This window comes from Schistocerca serialis, chromosome 1, assembly GCF_023864345.2.
Source record: "Schistocerca serialis cubense isolate TAMUIC-IGC-003099 chromosome 1, iqSchSeri2.2, whole genome shotgun sequence".
NCBI lineage: Eukaryota > Metazoa > Arthropoda > Insecta > Orthoptera > Acrididae > Schistocerca > Schistocerca serialis.
Window position 1 is genome coordinate 1,261,550,941 of NC_064638.1, and position 22,444 is coordinate 1,261,573,384.

General features: G+C 40.4%; 1 protein-coding gene across 1 annotated transcript in view; it reads right to left on the reverse strand.

The window, feature by feature from the left end:
• The window catches only part of LOC126456813 (Down syndrome cell adhesion molecule-like protein Dscam2), a 389,296-nt gene that overhangs the window by 129,168 nt on the left and 237,684 nt on the right, over positions 1 to 22,444 (reverse strand). Inside the window, exons 16-20 of the mRNA XM_050092611.1 lie at positions 19,678 to 19,861; positions 11,527 to 11,544; positions 11,089 to 11,111; positions 8,895 to 9,017; positions 8,693 to 8,763 (exon numbers count right to left, since the gene is read on the reverse strand). Coding sequence (XP_049948568.1) covers positions 8,693 to 8,763; positions 8,895 to 9,017; positions 11,089 to 11,111; positions 11,527 to 11,544; positions 19,678 to 19,861 — 419 coding nt within the window. The remainder of the gene's footprint in view (positions 1 to 8,692; positions 8,764 to 8,894; positions 9,018 to 11,088; positions 11,112 to 11,526; positions 11,545 to 19,677; positions 19,862 to 22,444) is intronic.

Below are 22,444 nucleotides of genomic sequence, written 5' to 3' on the forward strand. Positions count from 1 at the left end.
TATCATCAGCAACATCAGTGCGCTTTAGGGCGGTTGCAGTTTAAAACACAGCCCTCACTCTAGCCAAACAAAAGGTAGGAAACATGTAGGCATAATGAAAAACTTTCCATTTATGCATAAACAATGCCTTGGGAGTTTCCAGCCAGTAATGGCATACAGATTGAATTTAAGAATGGAGTTGTACAGACCAATGGAGATGTATCTGAAAATAGAAAGTATGAAAATGAGCACCAAAACTTCACTGAGGTGAAAAAGTCATTGAGGCAGGCTTATTGATATACAACGCTATCCTACGGGAGGTGAGTAATAATGGTCATGACTGCAAGAATAAATGTATGGTGAATATTTTAAATGTGGATAAATATACACTAATCTTCAACATATAAAGTATACAGCCAATTGGTTGCATATTTTTTTACATTAAACTTATGCAACCAGTTGGCTGTATACTTTATATACTGAAAATTTATTTACAGTTGCTGTTGTCAGCCATGTTCAAAATATGTGCACTAATGCTGATGTATACAAGAAACATTCCTGTAATGTTCGAATACTGTATTAGTAGTACGCTATTTGAGTCAGTCACATCGATTAAATATCTAGATGTAATTTGGAATTATATGAAATGAAAAGAGCTCATAAGGTCACTTGTAAGGAAGGGGAACAGCTGACCACAACCTATCAAGAGAGGATACCAGGAAAGTGTAATGTACTAACAGAGATGACCATGTACTGAAAACTTAAGTGAGCCATCCCTGAGTATTTGTGAAGTATTTGAGACCCCCTACCAGGTAGAATCAAAGTTCATTCACTTATACATCTGCCAGGTAAAATGGCACAGTATTCGTTTACGAATCTTTTTCCATAAATTTCATGCTGAAGGAAAGTTTTCATGGGTGAGGAACAAGTCAAGTTACACATTAATAGGCAGAAGCAGCCATTGCAAGTTTCTTCTGTAAAAGGTACTAACAATGAATTACCAGTGCAACCCTCGGCTTCAGCAGCCATTGTCATCTTTAATAGAATAAATTATGATAAGCAATCACTTCATGCCACTCTGCAGACCAATGTCTCAGCCACTGCTGGAAGCAGCCCCAATCATGGAACCACGCACATCACTGAGCGAATGCTGAGTTTAGATCCCACACAGTACAATCTCATCTGACTTAACAGAATCCATGTTCCAGGAATGGCACCAACCTTCAAGTAGATTGGATGTAGGAATGGGGATGCTGGTGTCAGTTCGTCATACTTTGATCTGATAGGTGCAGTGGTTGGACAGTGACAATGTGTCCCCTGTCATTCATGATAATCCCAATAGTTAATGTACAGAAAATTTAATCACCCATGATGAGAAGTGATACAGGGACTGACAACCACCAATGATAGTAGTTTCCATCCCAGTTTGTAGATATCTTACTGGGAAGTTCAGTCAGTAAGAAGGTGCTTTGGAAGTGCTCCATGTACTCAAATGGAAATCCTCTGGGTGAAGGATACATTTGTTTCCCAAAACACTTTGCAGAAATGTTAAAAAAAGCCACCACCACTGAATTCAAGGTATGTGTTTACTATGCCACAACCTGTTCCATTTCAAATGAACATTTCAGTTGCCCACAATCCGACAACGCAAAGATTAGGCTAAAAGCCACTGATATACAAATAATAACAATATGAAAAGGATAGATTGCTACACACTACACAAAGAAGATACTGAGTTGCAGACAGGTACAATGAAAAGACATTTAAGCCCTCGGACAAAAAAGTTCCTCTTCCAAAAGAGAAAATGTATACACACACACATACATACACTTACCGTATTTACTTGAATCTAAGCCTCACTCGAATCTAAGCCGCACCTGAAAAATGAGACTCAAAATCAAGGAGAAAAAAAAAAAAATTACCGAATCTAAGCCGCACCTGAAATTTGAGACTCGAAATTCAAGGGGAGAGAAAAGTTTTAGGCCGCACTTGCAAATCGAAACAAAGTTGGTCCATTGTAATATGAGACACAATTTAGGTCAAATGAATGACGATACAGCTACAGTAGTTTGGTTTGAGTTGTAAGCTTAGCAGTTAAACTTTACCAGGTAGTCATTGCTATGCGTCAGGCGCTCCATCCGTATTTATACGGGTACCCTTTCTTTTTCACATGCTTCGACTGGTTTGAATTGATTGCTTATTTTTCTTTGATCTGATAAGTGTCGTTCTCTTTTTTATAGGTGTTTACGTCACTCTAAGCTGAAAATGCATTACTGTACTGTGTCATGCATTGTTTGTCGCATTCTGATAATGAGTGTTTACGGCCTGTCGCCGCTCGCGGCATGGCTTGCTTTTGTGCATGCTGCCGCCGCTTATAATTAAAAAAAAAGAGAGGAATCGTCTCATTAGCAAAACAATGGCAAGAGACTGCTATTTCTTGTTACTTACACTGCTCCTTTCTTTGATAATGATCAACAAGAACCAAATAATAGACTGCATATGATAGAAGATGTTCTGAACAACAGTTTAGCGAGAATTTTTCTCCATTTGAAAATCTTTGCAGACACCTCTTTAGTACATTACATTCTGCACAGAAATTAGAATCATCTTAGATTCAAAAATCTAGTCAATTGCTGTGCTTCATTTCTGACTGTATCACTAGTAGGCACAAGAATAATACGAATATAAACATGACATGAGATGTATATTCTTCCGCGTTTGCTGTTGTCTCAGTCTAGTTTCGTAGTTTATTAGGCAGACAGGATTTAAATGAGATAGCAGCAGACACGAAAGAATACATGGCAAAATATTTATATTCATATTATTCTTATGGTGAAGGAAATACTGCATATGATTCACAATTCATAAAATTTCCTACTAGCAACCACCTCTTCTGACAGCTAGGAAAAAATTCAGAACGTAGAGTTGGCCATATTGACAAACATCCCAAACAGTCTTGCCAGTCAGATTTTCGTAGTACATTGAAATGCTGCTACATTCGAAGATGAACAATACGGAATTTGTATTTACTTCGTTGGGTAATGTGTGAAAATGCAGAGGTCGAAACGCAGTGTGGAGAAAAAAGCTCGTCTTCCATGTTTTTTTTTTTTTTTTTTTTTTTTTTTTTTTTTTTTTTTTTTTTTAATTTATTTACTGACACAGAGGATTTGGCGGCAGTATTTACCTTTGTGCCTGATCCCTCATTTCGCTAGCTTTAGACGCCTGTCTGAAAGCATGCCCATATTCGACGGCAGAAGTTACTTGTGGCGGCACCTACCAACATTTTTCAGAACTTCCGCTTACTTTGCACTCGATTCTAAGCTGCAGGCGGTTTTTTGGATTACAAAAACCGGAAAAAAAGTGCAGCTTAGATTCAAGTAAATACGGTATTCTCGCAAGCACAACTCACCCCACATGGTCACTGTCTCCAGGCACTGGAGCCTGATTGGGACTGCGGGTGCATCTGATATGACCAGCAGTTTGATGGAGTGGGAGGTGGGGATAACGAAGCAGCAAGGGGTAGGCAGGATGAGAGCCGGCAGGGTAGGTGTGGGGGAGATACTGCACTGCCTCTGAGAGTGTGCATGGATGTGGTGGTGACATGATGGGGTGCTAGGCACAGAGTTGGGAGCTCTTGTTGGGGGGGGGGGGGGGGAGGAAGGGACAGAAAAAGACTAGTACTTGTGTTGTGGGAATGGAAGATGAAAGGCATGTGGCTGCTGGAGAGAGAACATGAAAAATGACAGGTAGGTGGAGAAAAGGGGCTAGTGAAGGTTGAGGCCAGGGTGTTATGGAAACAAACGTTATGCAGTAGGGAAAGTTCCCACCTGTACAATTCAGTAATGTTCGTATTGTCAGAAAAGATGTTATTGTAGGAAGGGTCCAGATGGCACAAGTTGTGAAGCAATCATTGAGATGAAGCACATAGTATTGGGCAGCATGTTCAGCAACTGGATGGCCACAGTTTGGCAGTGGTCATTCATGCAGACAGACAGCTTGTTATTTGTCATGCACCACAGTGGTTCCAGCTTAGTATGCATGGCTGCTTTCACAAATACCTTTCACAAGGGAAGAGGTGCATGTGACAGAACTGGAATAGGTACTAGTGGGAAGACGCCCAAGATAGATCTTGCATCTAAGTCTGCTGCAGGGATGTGAGCCATGAGTCATGGGGCTCGGAGCAGAGGTGGAGTAGGGATGGACAAGGATATTGAATAGGTTTGCTGCATAGTTGAATGCCACTGTAGGTGGGGTGAGGAGGATAGTGGGGAGAATATTCATTTCAGGCCACAAAGAGAGGTAATCAAAATCCTGACGGAGAATGTGATTCTGTTTCTCCAGTCATGGGTGATACTGAGTCATGGGAGGAGTTCTGCTTTGAGTCAGACAGTGGATATGTTGGAGGTGGTAGGTGACTGGAGAAACAAGGCATGGGGGATCTGTTTCTGAACATGCACAGGAGGATAATTTTGCTCTGTGAAGATCTCAGTGGGACCCTTTGTATATTTGGAGAGGAGCTGCTTGCCACTACAGATGTAATGACTTCTCGTGTCTAGTCTGTACAGAAGGGCTTTTTTGGTATGGAATGGGTGGCAGCCATTGGAAGTGTAAGTATTGTTGGTGATTGGTAAATTGATGTGGATGGAGGTATTGATGTAGCTATCCTGGAGGTGGAGGTCAACATCAAGGAAAGTGGCATATTGGGTTGAGGAGGACCAAGTGAAGTGAACAGGGAAGAAGGTATTCAGGTTCTGGAGGAATGTAGATAGGGTGCCCTCACCCACAGTCCAGAACATGATGTACCCCCTCTGGCTTTTACATTCACTAGTCCGTCTTCCACCTATCTATCCTCTTCCCTGTTCCCACTCCAGCACTACACATGCTTTCTATCCCATCAATGCACCTACTACCACTTCTCTCCTCTTCTTGTCTCCCCTCTCCCTTCACCCCCCCCCCCCCCCCCCCACAACAACCACAGCCTAGGATTCTGCATCTAGCAGCCTATCCTATCCCCGCCTCATCCCAGTGTGCTTCCACAGGCAGCACATCATCTTGTCCCATCCATACCCTGTTATTGCTCACCCTCCCTGCCCCAACCCACCTCCTTACTCCCACCACTCACCCCAGCAGATTGCCATTTATATCAGATGCAATTGCAATCCACAGATGGGCCCCAGCACCCAAAGGCAGTGGCCATGTGTGTGAGTTGTGCTTGCGTGAATGTGTGTGCGCTTTCTGTTTCAGATGAAGGACTTTTTTGTCCAAGGGTTTAAATGGTTAGCAGTCTTATCATTGTGCCTGTCTGCAACCCAATGCCACCTCTATGTGATGAGTAGCAGTCTATCCTTCACGTGTTGTTGCTATTCCTCCCTGGACTTCCTATACTTTAATATTCATATAATGTATGATATCTAATTCATGATGAAAGTCCACCAATATTCTTTGTAAATAATTCACTTAGTCATATATAATGTTAAAAGGCACACTACAAGCACACTGTACAAGAAAGTAAAATGCTTCACCAACCACCTGACATAAGCATAGCCAACAGTGTATGCAGGGAAAAATAGCATGCTGTGCTATACTGGACTGTCCAGGTAGGGCAGCTCAATGAAAGAACTAAACATGTGAACATTCTGCTTGGCAACTATTAACTGTGATATATTGAATGAAAGGTATTGTAATTTTTTCAAACAAAGGACATTACCTTAAGTATGAGAATGTAACTTAATAAATATATACAGGGTGTTACAAAAAGTTATGGCCAAACTTTCAGGAAACATTTCTCACACACAAAGAAAGAAAATATGTTATGTGGACATGTGTCCGGAAACGGTTACTTTCCATGTTAGAGCTCATTTTATTACTTCTCTTCAATCTCTTAATCATGGAATGGAAACACAGCAACAGAATGTACCAGCATGACTTCAAACACTTTGTTACAGGAAATGTTCAAAATGTCCTCCGTTAGCGAGGATACACGCATCCACCCTCCATCGCATGGAATCCCTGATGCGTTGATGCAGCCCTGGAGAATGGCGTATTGTATCACAACCGTCCGCAATACCAGCACGAAGAGTCTCTACATTTGGTACTGGGCTTGCGTAGACAAGAGCTTTCAAATGCCCCCATAAATGAAAGTCAAGAGGGTTGAGGTCAGGAGGGCGTGGAGGCCATGGAATTGGTCCGCCTCTACCAATCCATCGGTCACCGAATCTGTTGCTGAGAAGCGTACGAACACTTCGAGTGAAATGTGCAGGAGCTCCATTGTGCATGAATCACATGTTACGTCGCACTTGTAAAGGCACATGCGTAGGTGGAAGAACATGGGGCCCAATCAACACATCACCAACAATGCCTGCCCAAACGTTCACAGAAAATCTGTGTTGATGACGTGATTGCACAATTGCGTGCGGATTCTCGTCAGCCCACACATGTTGATTGTGAATATTTACAATTTGATCACGTTTGAATGAAGCCTCATCCGTAAAGAGAACATTTGCACTGAAATGAGGATTGACACATTGTTGGATGAATCATTTGCAGAAGTGTACCCGTGGAGGCCAATCAGCTGCTGATAGTGCCTGCACACGCTGTACATGGTATGGAAACAACTGGTTCTCCCGTAGCACTCTCCATACAGTGACGTGGTCAACGTTACCTTGTACAGCAGCAACTTCTCTGACGCTGACATTAGGGTTATCGTCAACTGCATGAAGAATTGCCTCATCCATTGCAGGTGTCCTCGTCGTTCTAGGTCTTCCCCAGTCACGAGTCATAGGCCGGAATGTTCCATGCTCCCTAAGACGCTGATCAATTGCTTCGAACGTCTTCCTGTTGGGACACCTTCATTCTGCAAATCTGCCTCAATACTAACGTACCGCGCCACGGCTATTGCCCCGTGCTAATCCATATATCAAATGGGCATCTGCCAACTCCGCATTTGTAAACATTGCACTGACTGCAAAACCACGTTCGTGATGAACACTAACCTGTTGGTGCTACATACTGATGTGCTTGATGCTAGTACTGTAGAGCAATGATCGCATGTCAACACAAACACCGAAGTCAACATTACCTTCCTTCAATCGGGCCAACTGGTGGTGAATCGAGGAAGTACAGTAGATACTGACAAAACTAAAATGAGCTCTAACATGGAAATTAAGCATTTCCGGTCACATGTCCACATAACATCTTTTCTTCATTTGTGTGTGAGGAATGTTTCCTGAAAGTTTGGCCGTGCCTTTTTGTAACACCCTGTATAGATATATGCACAGTTTAAAAGTAAAATGCAGAATTGCTTAACAGACCATTTATGCCACGAATGCATAAGTGAATTTTTTTAGATGAAGAAATTACAAAGATGAAAGTCATGTAAAAGATACGGCTCATTTTTCTATCACTTTGCAAAAACTGCATGCAAACAATTTTGTTTGTAGTTAATATTCCCAACCGCTTAAATAGTTTCCTACAACATGTATGTTCATGAACCCCACATATAAATCCATTTACTTTCTTTTGTGCAAATCAAAACTATCTTGAAAGATGTCAGTAAAGGAAAATAATCCAAAATATGGTAAACTGAACATGAATTTTAATTACTGATTTCTATATCCACAAAGTTGGCAATTAATCTTATGGCAAAAGTAGTTTAACCTAAATATTTTAATAGGTCTACTATATGGTTTTTACAGTTTAAGTTTTCATTAATATGCACATCTAAGAACTTATAACTTTGTACACCATGTATTATTTCTTGTTGGTATACTAGGTTAGTAAGAAGTGAGGTACTTTTGTCAGTATGGAGATGTTACCAGAAAGTTTAATCAGTATGAGAGTAATGATGGAACTGTTCCATGTACTTAAATGGGTATCCTCTTGGGGAAAGAGGTGATCTTTTTCCAAACTACCAAGAATGGTTAGATAACCAGCATTCATGAATAACATCTGAAATGTTCTACATCCTCCAATGTAAATCTTACGTAAAGACTTTGTGGCCAAGTGAAGCAGGGAGGGAATGGCTTGCAAAGGCACAAAGTATCCTTCACCATCCAGAGTACAGTGGCTGGCAGAGCACATTTCTAGAGGTACGAGATGTGGACGAATGACATGAGAAAACCACGTGGAAGAATATGTTTGCTTTTTCTATCAGCATTTTTAAAATATCCTTGAGAAGACACGCGTCATAACCCACCCACAGTGGACGTACATCGGGCCATTATCTCTTTTATGGCCATGTGTTTCCTTATATCCCTAGTTAGAACAACACTGTTTTAATGCACCTACCTATTCTGAAATATAAAAAACATTTAACTATGAAGATGGAAAGTGAGGTACTTAAAAAAATCATAGATTTTACTATGAAAGGAATTTTCACATTAGTAATTCATTCTGCGAAGTGAACCTAATTTGACACTGAATGCTATTGCACTGTAAAATTATGTTATTATTGCAAGAGTTTGCTTTAAACTCTTCTTTTGCAATATTTTTGCAGTGAATAACAGAATGTGACAAAAGGCTTACATAGAAATTTTCCTGATGCTCTGCAAATGCAAACTCAGAACAGGATGAAAGTGTTTCACATGTAATGTTATCTTTGATTTGTGTTAAAAATTCTTAAGTTATGCAGACACTATGTCCTTCTCATGATGAAGTCCATCATACTTGTCGCAAAGAAAATTTTTAGCTTTTATTACAAAAAAGGAATACATACCTTCCACGTTAAGAGTAGCTCATCAGGATCAACATTTTCAGCATTAACTTCTTGAGGGGTGCCCGATGGAGCTGTTGTTATTGAGTGATGTTATTACAAATTTGATTCATTATGACAGACATGAAACATATGTGAGACATTTCACTAACAGTTAAAATAAAACATTTTGTCTAGGTGACATCTATTACTGCTAAGACACTACCTTCTTCTTGTGTTTTCACAGTAAGGGGATCCGTGAAGATGCTAGCCTCAATAGCATTAACGGCAAGCATTCTTATGTGGTAGCTGGTTGCAGGGTGTAGGTCTCTTATTACAGCACTGCTCACTGATTCTGCCCTGAAAAATCAGAAATGATGATGTCTGCTGTAGGTTGATTCCTGTGAGTGACTATTTACAGCCTTTTTAATAGCAGGAAAAGATAAAAAAGACAAAAGTACTGTATAAAATCTTTTGTTCATTAATTTTATCTAAAGCCATGAAATGATGTTTTATTCAAAGCACTTCAAACAATAATGTCCACAGCAGACGACTGTGTCTTTATTAGTAGAACATCTGTGCATTTCAAATGCTTCCTTCTTTCTTTTAATTTTTGGTCATAATCAAGGAGCCAAGCAATCAAATGGCTAAGATGCTCACGTTAATGTAATGTGCTGCTCCATTTGGACGTTTATTACGAAACAAAGGACCAACACAGCTGACACTCTTCTCATGTATATTACACAGATTCTCAGGTAATACCAGCCTGTCCAACAATGGTTGGATGTTCAAGAGCCTATATGATAACATTAAATCTTCTGCCTTGGTAAAGATTTTGATTTCCTCCATTATCAGAAACAATTTGCTGCTTTGTCATACATCTTCCAGATCTTTGCAACTGCACTAAAACAACTGTTTCACCTTTTTCAGTCTCATATCTGACATATCCCCCCGCTGCACATACACCCACTGTACAGAGAGTCTCAAACCTTTTGGGTCAAATTGAAACAGGTGATACTAGGTCCACAATCGATTACATTGAGATAGGGAACCAATGGTCAGAAATGCATATTTATTATGTTATGGATATACACAGTGCACACCACATAACAACATACCTCATAGTAATTGTTTAACATGCAACCATCTGACTCAATGAGGCATGGCAACGGAGCATGAAGTTCTGCTGCACTCTCTCAAAGATCCCTTGTGCCTGTTGTACCAGAAGACACGTGGCTTAGACCCTGGCAACCAGGTCTTTATCAATTACTTTGGGTGTTTCATACAACAATGTCCTCACATAATGCCAGATGAAAATGTCCAGAGGTGTGAAATTTGGCAATCGCACTGACCATGTAACTGAACATTCCCTTCCAATCCAATAGTGAAGGTACAAGTTGTTCAGACACTTGCGGGTATCCTTTCATAGACAACATGGGGTGTACTCTCCAAGAACTTCTAACAGTTTCTGATGACACGGGGGTGCAAGACTCACATGTCTCTCACAGTTGACTTATGTAATGTGTGCAGCCAATCTTCTTCTCGGGTCAGATGTCTGCGTCAATCTTCACAAACTCTTCTTCTCCGAAGACTATAACTGATTAAGGGAATTTCAAAATAGACTTATTTTCTACTCTTGAAATGATTCTGTACTCTCAGGATACTTTTTGTTCAACTCTGTTGTATTTTCATCTCCACAATAAAACAACTTCACAAGTTTCAAATAATCGTTCGACTGTCGCAAGTCAACCCCATCTTGGACCATTAGATACTAACAGGTACAACTACAATATGTCTGGTTTAATAACCACTATAAAACCAGTTCTTGTTTCCAGCAAGTCCAACACCAGAAAAACATGTAAATGACTTTAGTTCAATACATAATTCATTTGTTCACAACAAATACAGTCATTACACCATCAAGGAATAAAGCGTGCTTGCTCCTTGTACTGGACATACAGTTTCCATGGCGTGTGTGGCAAACACTTGTCCACGCCAATCGACAGTCACTATTGCAGTATTCTCTCGGTAAATGTCCATCCTACACACACAGAAACTGGCGGCAACATAGACACATCTCCACTCTCTCAGCCTCACACTTAAAATATCGGATGATGGAGACAGTGGAAAGCCAAGTGCCTCTAGAACTTACACCGAAACTCTTGAAGCACTACATATCCCTCCCCTTAGCTCGAACACGCGATCTTTTATACATGATTGTACAATAAGGACACATAGGATAATGCTACATCTTTCAACAACATATCTTTTCTATCAATAACAGTGAATATGCCTGTTCTCATCTTTCAATCCCTGTTAGAGTTAGCCCTTTTCAACTGTCTGACAATTTGTGCGTACCAAATTTTTGTTTTCTGCCTTTTTTCAATAGTAAATTCCAGGTGTACATAACTCATGAATACTCTTGTTCTTATTTCCCATACTACTTTTCCTAAGTATGTACTTATTCATTACTTATTGTAATCTGGAGGAACTCTCAGTAAAACAAAAGTGTTCCCTTCTTCAGATACTTTTAAATTTAAGACGTAAAAATGCTAGTGTTGCATAGAATTCAAACCTACCAGACACTCCCTTTAAATGTGTGACTTCTGTCACGGTACTGCCCTTTTTCCCTTTAGGAACAGTACCTATATCTTACATGGGTTGATCCTAGGAGTACCCTTTCTCCTTCCATTTTGGTAGGTATGCCCCTTTCTTATTCCTATCCTTCTATGGTACAGGTCAATTCCCTTCTTGGCACCCCTGTTCGCACAGTATAGGTCAGTCTTTCATAGGTCTGCCTATCTGCCCTTTTTCTCATCCAATAAATGTAGAGTGCACCCTCCACATCCTTCTTGAGCAGGCCTCCTGGTTCATTGCTCTAGCATACATCTTTATGTATACTATTCTTAAATATTCTCTGGTAAAATTATAAATCTACCTCACACCTCAACTCCACTTTCCAATACTCCATCTAATAACTTAAGAGTCCTCTTTCACTCCTCACTCCTACTATATAAACAGATATTACACCTACACATAGTAGATGCTATGTGTACCTGTATTTTTACCAACTCCCACTAGATACTATGCCTTTTTTCAAAAGACTAGCATGACTAACTCCAATTACCTTATTCCTGTTTTATATTTATTCCTCCAGTTCTCCTGTTCCTGCTTCTTGAGGCACATGCATGGATTGTTATTATCCTGTCTTTATATGCCTGAAAATATATATGAGAGCAATGAAAAAAATAATGATGCACAACCGTCACATATCAACAATGTAATATGTGGATCTACTCAGAGGATTGTCGTTCTCCTGTCTTTATTCCCCTACACCCTTGGAGGTTCAGACATCGCTTCAGTTTTCTAATCTGTAATTTTCATGCTTGTGTGTAAGTTTCTCTTTGTGTGTATGTCTATGTGTGTTTGTGCAGCCTGATTCTTCGGCCTACTTAAGTGAAATAAGTTGTAGGTTCTTTGTAACCAAAGAAAAAGAGAAGGACTTCTGCGATAGAAGTATGTGAATATTGAAAGAGGGAAAGCTAGGTAGGTACTCAGATGAGAAGTAAGAAAGTTGCTAAGATTGAAGAAGAGAAAAAAGATAGCCCCAAAGACAGGAAACCTTTCCCAACCCGCTTCCCCAGGATCCCTACTTTGCCAGTATTTGAGTGAGAAGCCGGAGGAGGTATGATGTTAAACGTCTCCTACAGATCTGACATTCTCACCTTCACCTTTGAAGTCCCAGAAGAAAAATCTTAGCGAGTGAAGGCGGAGTCATCACCAATGAGTAGCAGCTGGTGCAGACCGTGTCGGTGGCTGGTTACTGCATCGGCGGGATGTACGTGTGTCAAAACTGCTTACTCTCCACATCCAATTTTCGTAGTCGAAAGGTTGTGGTCTTCTCTCCATTTTTTTCTTTTTCGCTATTACTTTCTCAAGTCTTTTACTATGTTGCACTAGCCTATTTCTTCCATTGTTTTATTGGACTCAATACAATTACTGAAAGCAGTTTTCACATCTTGTTAGGCCTGGTCACAATGGCAACTCATAATATCTTCTTCCCGTTTCTGTCTTGAAATTCCCGCTTTCTTCAGGTCCTGTCACTTAGGTCGCCACGTTCTAATTGTTTTAGGCATGTACAGCAAAAAATAATATTTTCTTATTTCCGTAATCTGATGATCACATACACAAATTTTACTGTCAATATACTCGTCAATTAACGATGTAGCTGACTTGAAACACAATAAGTTTCTTCGTGTTCACTTAAATATATAACTTGCAGAGACCAATTAAATAACATTTATGAGAGAGTTGGCTTAACAACCATTCCTCTTCTCACAAAATCTGAACTATGCCTTGCCTTTAGCAAGTCCACGACGTGAAAATCAAATGTAAGTGTCTTGAGTTCAATACATAATTTATTTGTACACAACAAATGCAGTTATTACACCATCAAGGAATAAAGTGTGCTTGCTCCTTGTACTGCATATACAGCTTCTATGGCGCGAGCGGCAAATACTTGTCCACACCAATCGACAGTCACTATTGCAGTATTCTTCCTATACAAGTCCATCCTGCACAAACAGAAACCGGCGGCGAGGTAGACACATCTCCACTCTCTCACCCTCGTACTTTAAATATCGGGTGTTCGAGACTGTGGAAAGCTGAGTTTCTTTGGAACTTACACCGAAATTCTCGAGGCACTACAAACTGTGGCAGCACATCTGGCAGAACACCATGTAACATGAGCCAGTTAAACAGAGAGGCAGCAAATAATGTCATGTTAGGTTATCTTTGACAATGCCCACCCATACGTTGATGGACAATTGTTGCTGGTGGTCACCCAGTTCAGATGGCATGGGGATCTTCCTTACTCCAAACATGGCTGTTGCAGTTGTTGAAAACACCATCACAGGTGGCTTGAGGCCTCATACATGAACAATACAAACTGTAAGAAGTTTGGCACTACAGCACTGCTGTGGATTAGCCACTGAAGGTCGTCACATGACCATGTGGTATGAACCAAGTTGAGTACAGCATGTCTGTTTGGTGGTCACAGATGTATACAGTCTATCACCTGCTGCTTCTTCTTCAAGTGAACAACAGACACCCGGGGTCATTGCTAGAATGCATCAAAACTGCATGCATCATTGCAAAACACGCACTGAGATGGGCAGTCACCACTGTGAACAGTTACTATGAGCCACATTGTTGTCATGCGATGTACGCTGTGTACATCCACAATACAATAAAAATGCATTTCTGACCCTTGGTTCCCTGTCTCAATATAATTAGCTGTGGATCCATTATCACCTGCTTCAGTTTGACCCAAAAGGTTTGATACACGATTTATACATAAAGTACTGAGGACACTGAATGTGCAATTTTTTATGTAAAGGGATAGATCTGGAATAAATTTCAGCTAGTAAAAGGTAATACACTGTTCAAAAACTGCAAGAGGAGGAGGTATACTTGAAAACGGCCTGGAGACATGATAAGATGCCAGCTAGATTAGATCATGGCGGAAAAGAGATTCCAAAATCAGGTAGTGGACTGTATGGCAGGCCAGCTGCAAATATGTACTCAGATCATTATTTAATAATGATGAAGAGTAGGTTAGAGTTAAAAAAAAAAACACACAGAAGAATCACTGTCGAAAGATGTGAAATTCTGAACTACTGAAGAGTGATGTGTGAGTTTGAAATTCTCCAAGTCCATAGATACTGTAGTGATGTATACCCAAGTACAAAATTGCTCAAGAAAAGATGGTAATACAGCAAAATAAGTGTTTTAGGAATGAAACAAATATTAAGTGCTGGGACACTAAAGTGGAATGGTTGCACAAAAAATGATAATAAATCAAACAGAAATGTTTATCAGAAGAATGTATTCAGCATACAGAAATGTCAAGGCAACATGCTGTGAAATTAAAAGCAAAGACAATAACACCAAGACAGCAAGAGGAATATCATTGTTAAACATAGAGGAAAGACCAGATAGGTGGAATGAATACACTGAAGTCCTCTACATGGCGGAGGACCTGTCTTACAATGAGATAGAAGAAGAACTGGGAGTTAACATGGAAGATGTGGGTGATCCAGTACTAGAGTCAGAGTTTAATGGGGCTTAAGAGGACTTGTGATCAAGTAAGGTGCAAGGCAATTTCTGAAATCACTTGGGGAAATGACTGCCAAAATATAATTCAGTTGGTGTGTAGAATTTACAAGGCTGGAAGCATACCATCATCTACACAGTCCCAAAGATGGGAAGGGCATGTAAGTACAAAAACCATCGTACAGTCAGCTTAACAGCACAAGCATCAAAGTTGCTGACATGGATAATATATAGAAGAATGGAAAAGAAGATCAAGTATCTGTTAAATGATCAGTGGTTTGGCTTAAGGTAAGATACATGCAGCAGAAAAGCAGTTGTGACGTGCTTCATAATGAAAGCAAGACTTAAGAAAAACCAAGGCATATTCTTAGGATTTGTAGACCTAGAAAAAGCATTCTTTAATGTAAAATGCAGCAAGGTGTTCAAAATTCTCTGATAAATAGGTTTAAGCTATAAGGAAATACAAGTAGTGTGCAATATGTACAAAAATGAAGAGGCAAAAATAAGGATGGAAGACCAAGAGTTGACAGATCAGATTAAAAAGGGTGTGAGACAGAGATGCAGTCTTTTACCTCAACTGTTCAATCTATATATTCACGAAACAATGGTGGAAATAAAATAAATGCTCTGCTGTGGGATTAAAATTCAGTTAAGTGAAGAACTATTACAAGGCCTGTTGAATGAAATGAACAATCTAATGACTGCAGAATATGTGCTGAGGATAAACAGAAGAAAGACAAAAGTAATGTGGAGTAGCAGAAGTGAGATTAGTGATCAACTTACCATCAAAGTTGAGGACCGCAAAGAAGATGAAGGAATTCCACTACAGGAGGACATGAAGAGCAGACTAGAAGAGGCAGAAGAGGCAAAGAGGGCAGTCCTGGGCCATAAACATCTACCAAAACTAGACCTTAATTTGAGGAAGAAATACCTGAGTTTGTAAATTTGGAGCTCAGTAATGCATGGAAGTAAATCATGGACTGAAAAGAAACAGAATTGAAGCACTCAGATGTGGTGCTATAGTTGGTGACCCACAACAGCAGCAATCTTGCTTCTTTACTCAAGAGCAACACCATCAAAGGATGCAACCTGGAATAAAACGTACAAACTACAGGAAAACAAACTGTGCCCCCAAAGCATGTGAGCACATTCAAATATTCACACTGTCTCAAGTAAAATGTAAATGTTGTGTGACTAGGGCCTCCCGTCAGGTAGACCGTTCACCGGGTGAAAGTCTTTTGATTTGACACCACTTTACTTCAGCAATTTGTGCGTTGATGGGGATGAAGTGATGATGATTAGGACAACACAACACCCATTCTCTGAGCGGAGAAAATTTCCGACCCAGCTGGGAATCCAACTCGGGCCTTTAGGATCGACATTCTGTCGCACTGACCACTCAGCTACCAGCGGCGGACACTGTTTCAAGTCAAAGACATGAACTAACCATGTAAAGGATGTAAGATATTGGATTCTTTTGAGAAATTACAAAATTAGTTTTATACAGTGGAGCGTGCAATGCCAGATCCCTTAATTGGGCAGGTAGGTTAGAAAATTTAAAAAGGGAAATGGATAGGTTAAAGTTAGATATAGTGGGAATTAGAGAAGTTCGGTGGCAGCAGGAACTAGGCTTCTGGTCAGGTGAATACAGGGTTATAAATACAAAATCAAATAGGGGTAATACAGGAGTCGGTTTAATAATGAATAAAAAAATAGGAGTGCGGGTAAGCTACTACAAACAGCATAGTGAACGCATTATTGTGGCCAAGATAGACACGAAGCCCACGCCTACTACAGTAGTACAAGTTTATATGCCAACTAGCTCTGCAGATGACGAAGTAATTGAAGAAATGTATCATGAAATAAAAGAAATTATTCAGATAGTGAAGGGAGACAAAAATTTAATAGTATGGGTGACTGGAATTCGGTAGTAGGTGAATATGGATTGGGGCTAAGAAATGAAAGAGGAAGCCGCCTGATAGAATTTTGCACAGAGCACAACTTAATCATAGCTAACACTTGGTTCAAGAATCATAAAAGAAAGTTGTATACATGGAAGAAGCCTGGAGATACTGACAGATTTCAGATAGATTATATAATGGTAAGACAGAGATTTAGGAACCATGTTTTAAATTGTAAGACATTTCCAGGGGCAGATGTGGACTCTGACCACAATCTATTGGTTATGAACTGCAGATTAAAACTGAAGAAACTGCAAAACGGTGGGAATTTAAGGAGATGGGACCTGGATAAACTGAAAGAACCAGAGGTTGTGCAGAGCTTCAGGGAGAGCATAAGGGAACAATTGACAGGAATGGGAGAAAGAAATACAGTACAAGAAGAATGGGTAGCTTTGAGAGATGAAGTAGTGAAGGCAGCAGAGGACCTAGTAGGTAAAAAGACGAGGGCTGGTAGAAATCTTTGGGTAACAGGAGAAATACTGAATTTAACTGATGAAAGGAGAAAATATAAAAATGCAGTAAATGAAGCAGGCAAAAAGGAATACAAACGTCTCAAAAATGAGATCGACAGGAAGTGCAAAATGGCTAAGCAGGGATGGCTAGAGGACAAATGTAATGATGTAGATGGTTATCTCACTAGGGGTAAGATAGATACTGCCTACAGGAAAATTAAAGAGACCTTTGGAGAAAGGAGAACCACTTGTATGAATATCAAGAGCTCAGATGGAAACCCAGTTCTAAGCAAAGAAGGGAAAGCAGAAAGGTGGAGGGAGCATATAGAGGGCCTGTACAAGGGCAATGTACTTGAGGACAATATTATGGAAATGGAAGAGGATGTAGATGAAGATGAAATGGGAGATACGATACTGCGTGAAGAGTTTGACAGAGCACTGAAAGACCTGAGTCGAAACAAGGCCCCGGGAGTAGACAACATTCCATTAGAACTACTGACGGCCTTGGGAGAGACAGTCCAGACAAAACTGTACCATCTGGTGAGCAAGATGTATGAGACAGGCAAAATACCCTCAGACTTCAAGAAGAATATAATAATTCCGATCCCAAAGAAAGCAGGTGCTGACAGAAATGAAAATTAGCGAACAATTAGTTTAATAAGTCACAGATGCAAAATACTAACGCATATTCTCTACAGACGAATGGAAAAACTGGTAGAAGCTGACCTTGGGGAAGATCAGTTTGGATTCCATAGAAATGTCGGAACACGTGAGGCAATACTGACCTTACGACTTACCTTAGAAGCTAGATTAAGGAAAGGCAAACCTACGTTTCTAGCATTTGTAGACTTAGAGAAAGCTTTTGATAATGTTGACTGGAATACGCTCTTTCAAATTCTGAAGGTGGCAAGGGTAAAATACAGGGAGCGAAAGGCTATTTACAATTTGTACAGAAACCAGATGGCAGTTATAAGAGTCGAGGGGCACGAAAGGGAAGCAGTGGTTGGGAAGGGAGTAAGACAGGGTTGTAGCCTCTCCTCGATGTTATTCAATCTGTATATTGAGCAAGCAATGAAGGAAGCAAAAGAAAAATTCAGAGTAGGTATTAAAATCCATGGAGAAGAAATAAAAACTTTGAGGTTTGCCGATGACATTGTAATTCTGTCAGAGACAGCAAAGGACTTGGAAGAGCAGTTGAACGGAATGGACAGTGTCATGAAAGGAGGGTATAAGATGAACATCAACAAAAGCAAAACGAGAATAATGGAATGTAGTTGAATTAAGTCGGGTGATGCTGAGGGAATTAGATTAGGAAATGAGACACTTAAAGTAGTAAAGGAGTTTTGCTATTTGGGAAGCAAAATAACTGATGATGGTCGAAGTAGAGAGGATATAAAATGTAGAATGCCAATGACAAGGAAAGCGCTTCTGAAGAAGAGAAATTTGTTAACATCGAGTATTGATTTAAGTGTCAGGAAGTCGTTTCTGAAAGTATTTATATGGAGCGTAGCCATGTATGGAAGTGAAACATGGACAATAACTAGTTTGGACAAGAAGAGAATAGAAGCTTTCGAAATGTGGTGCTACAGAAGATTAGATGGGTAGATCATATAACTAATGAGGAGGTATTGAACAGGATTGGGGAGAAGAGAACTTTGTGGCACAACTTGACAAGAAGAAGGGACCGGTTGGTAGGACATATTCTGAGGCATCAGGGGATCACAAATTTAGCATTGGAAGGCAGCATGGAGGGTAAAAATCGTAGAGGGAGACCAAGAGATGAATACACTAAACAGATTCAGAAGGATGTAGGTTGCAGTAGGTACTGGGAGATGAAGAAGCTTGCATAGGATAGAGTAGCATGGAGAGCTGCATCAAACCAGTCTTAGGACTGAAGAGCACAACAACAACAGTAATATATATTACTCACAACTGGTGACTGGTGAAGCAAAAATAATAGAAATAAAAGTTAACTTTTGTGTTTTAATGGCATGGCTTGGTTTATGTGGGTTTGAATTTTAATAACATAAGCTTTTATCAAAAGTTCTAATGAGTGGTTACATGAGGATTACAGTGACTTCTTTTTAATGAGTTTATCATCATAATCTGTCGACAGTCTATTTTCACTGTGTTCTAAGTTCTTCTAACAATAAAGTTAGTTTAACATTAAGAATCAAAGTCAATATTACATTTTATTTCACAAAATGAGGGTAAATTTGTAACATTTAAAAAACTGTAATTTACACCATTTCGTGGTATACTGTATAATGTATTCCAAACAGAAAGGTACTAGCTCACATAAACTAATTCCTAATGGCTGTCTCATTCCTCATTTTAATGAGGTTGTCTAAGCATAAGGAAAATTTATACATTTCAGTTTAAACTGCTGCATTTTTAATTTTTCTTGTGGCTTGCAGTGTTCCACCTAGGTTATCACTATGCTATAAGTACTCACTTCTTACTTGTTAAATCAGCACCTGACGATGAAATGGAGACGTTAACAGTGCCAATGTGATTCCAGTCATCAATGAGGCTAGTTGCTCTCTTGTACTGTATGAGATATCCCATCAAGCTGCTGTGTCCATCAAATGGAGGCCGCCATGACAGACGGACTGACCTGCTGTCTACCTCCACCACTTCAACGTCAAGTGGTGGGTCTGGTGGCTCTGCAAACAAAAACGTTAAATAAATGAATATATTTTGCGAAGATAATCACAACTATTATATAAGAATATGTTCTGGGACACTAAAAAAATCCCACAAAACTGGAAGGTTGCATTAATTCAACCACTTCATAAAAAAAAAACAGGGCAAAACAGACATAAGCAATTACATAGGGATTTCATTACTCCTTCAGATCACAAAATCTTACTGAAACCTCTCCTGGACATATTAAATCCCCAATGAAATAAACAAACTGGAGATTACTGAGTTGGATTTAAGAGTAACAAATCCTATCCAGAGGATGGTTTGAAAACTTCTCGGAATCACCAGGACAGGTCAGAGCTAGCGCAACGAGTTGTTCACATGACATTCATTGGATGGTTGCCTATAAACATGTGCCACGTTGGTGCTCTTGGAAGAGAACTGTGGTAGTGACTTGGCTCTGTTGTTGTTCCTGCGTAGTAATTTGTAAAGATGGAAAAAATTGAGATTCGAGCAGTGAATAAGTATTTCTTAAAGAAAGGATGAAAGCAAAGGACATTCATGATTATTTCCAGAATACACTGGGGGACTCTGCTCCTTCAGATTCAACTGTTGCAAAGTGGATAAATGAATTTAAATTTTGCTGGGAGAGCTTAGACGATTATCCGCACAGTGGTCGGCAAAGATGTGTCACTACTCCAGAAATCATTGCAAAAGTGCACAAAATGGTCTTGTCACATGAAAGGGTATATCAAATTTCAACTGAAGAATTAGAAATGAAAATACTATCTGCAAGATAGGTGCCATGACTCTTGACGCTGGATAAAAATGCACGAGAATGGACATATGAGAACAATGTTTGGCACGGTTTAGGAGAAACAAACAAGATTTTTTGCACCAGTTTGTGACCACAGATGAAACTTGGGTGTATTACTATGCACCAGAGACAAAACAACAGTCAAAGGAGTGGAAACATGCTGATCCTCCGCCACCAAAGAAAGCAAAGACAATTCGTTCAGGGGAAAGGTCATGACATCAGTGTTCTGAGAAGCGAAGGGGATTCTGTTTGTAGCTTATCTTCCAACCGGGCAAACAATTACTGGAAATCGTTCAGGGGAAAGGTCATGACATCAGTGTTCTGAGAAGCGAAGGGGATTCTGTTAGTAGATTATCTTCCAACTGGGCAAACAATTACTGGAAAATACTATGCTAACCTCCTGGACAAATTACAACAAAAGATATGCAAAAAAAGACAGGTTTAGCAAAGAAGAAAGTCATCTTCCATCAAGACAATGCTCACCCGCACACATGACATCGCCACAGCAAAATTACACAAACTTGTGTGCCCCCCCCCCCCTCCCCCGGAGGAATTTTGGCCCTCATTAACCAACACATCCAACCAATTGCCCAAAATCCAGCCTCCCACATCAAAGATACCAACCATTTCCTTCCCCGACTATCCATCATTCCTATCCCTTTACCTCCTGGATTCCTAATCATCACTTGATGCCACTTCACTATACACCAACATCCTTCATGCCCATGATCTTGACACTATTGAACACTAGTTCTCCCAACATCCTTCACACTCCAACCCACTACTTCATTCCTCACACACTTTACTAACTTTAAATCAAGCAATGGAAAGGATGGAATGTAACAATATGAGAGATGTTGAGCTGCGATGGGCACAATAAAAAGATTCACACAATCACAGCTTTTGGCCATTAAGGCCTTTGTCAGCAGTAGACATACATACACACATGCACACATACACTCACGCAAGCGCAACTTGCACACACATCTGCAGTCTCAGGGAGCTGAAACTACACTGTGATCAGCAGCACCATTGCATGATGGGAGTGGCGACTGTGTGGGGGTAAGGAGGAGGCTGGGGTGGGGAAGGGGAAGAGATAGGATGGTGGGAGTGGCGGACAGTGAAGTGTTGCAGTTTGGACAGAGGGTAGGAGAGAAGGTGTGGAGGGGGTAAGTAGTGGAAAAGAGAGAAATAAAAATAAAAGAAATTAAAGGCTGGGTGTGGCAGTGAAATGACGGCTGTGTAGTGCTGGGATGGGAACAGGGATGGGGCTGGATGGGTGAGGACAGTGACTAACAAAGATTGAGGGTTACAGGAACGTACGATGTATTGCAGGGAAAGTTCCCACCTGCACAATTCAGAAAAGCTGGTGTTGGTGGGAAGGATCCATATGGCACAGGCTGTGAAGCAGTCATTGAGATGAAGGGTATCATGTTTGGCAGCGTGTTCAGCTACAGGGTGGTCCACTTGTTTTTTGGCCACAGTTTGTCAGTGGCCGTTGATGCGGACTGACAGCTTGTTGGTTGTCATGCCTACATAGAATACAGCACGATGGTTGCAGCTTAGTTTGTAGATCACATGAACGGTTTCGCAGGTAGCCCTGCCTTTGATGTGATAGGTAATGTTAGTGACCGGACTGGAGTAGGTGGTGGTAGGAGGATGTATGGGACAGGTCTTGCATCTAGGTCTATTACAGGGGTATGAGCCATGAGGTAAGGGATTGGGAGCAGGGGTTGTGTAAGGATGGACAAGTATATTGTGTAGGGTCGGTGGACGGCGGAATACC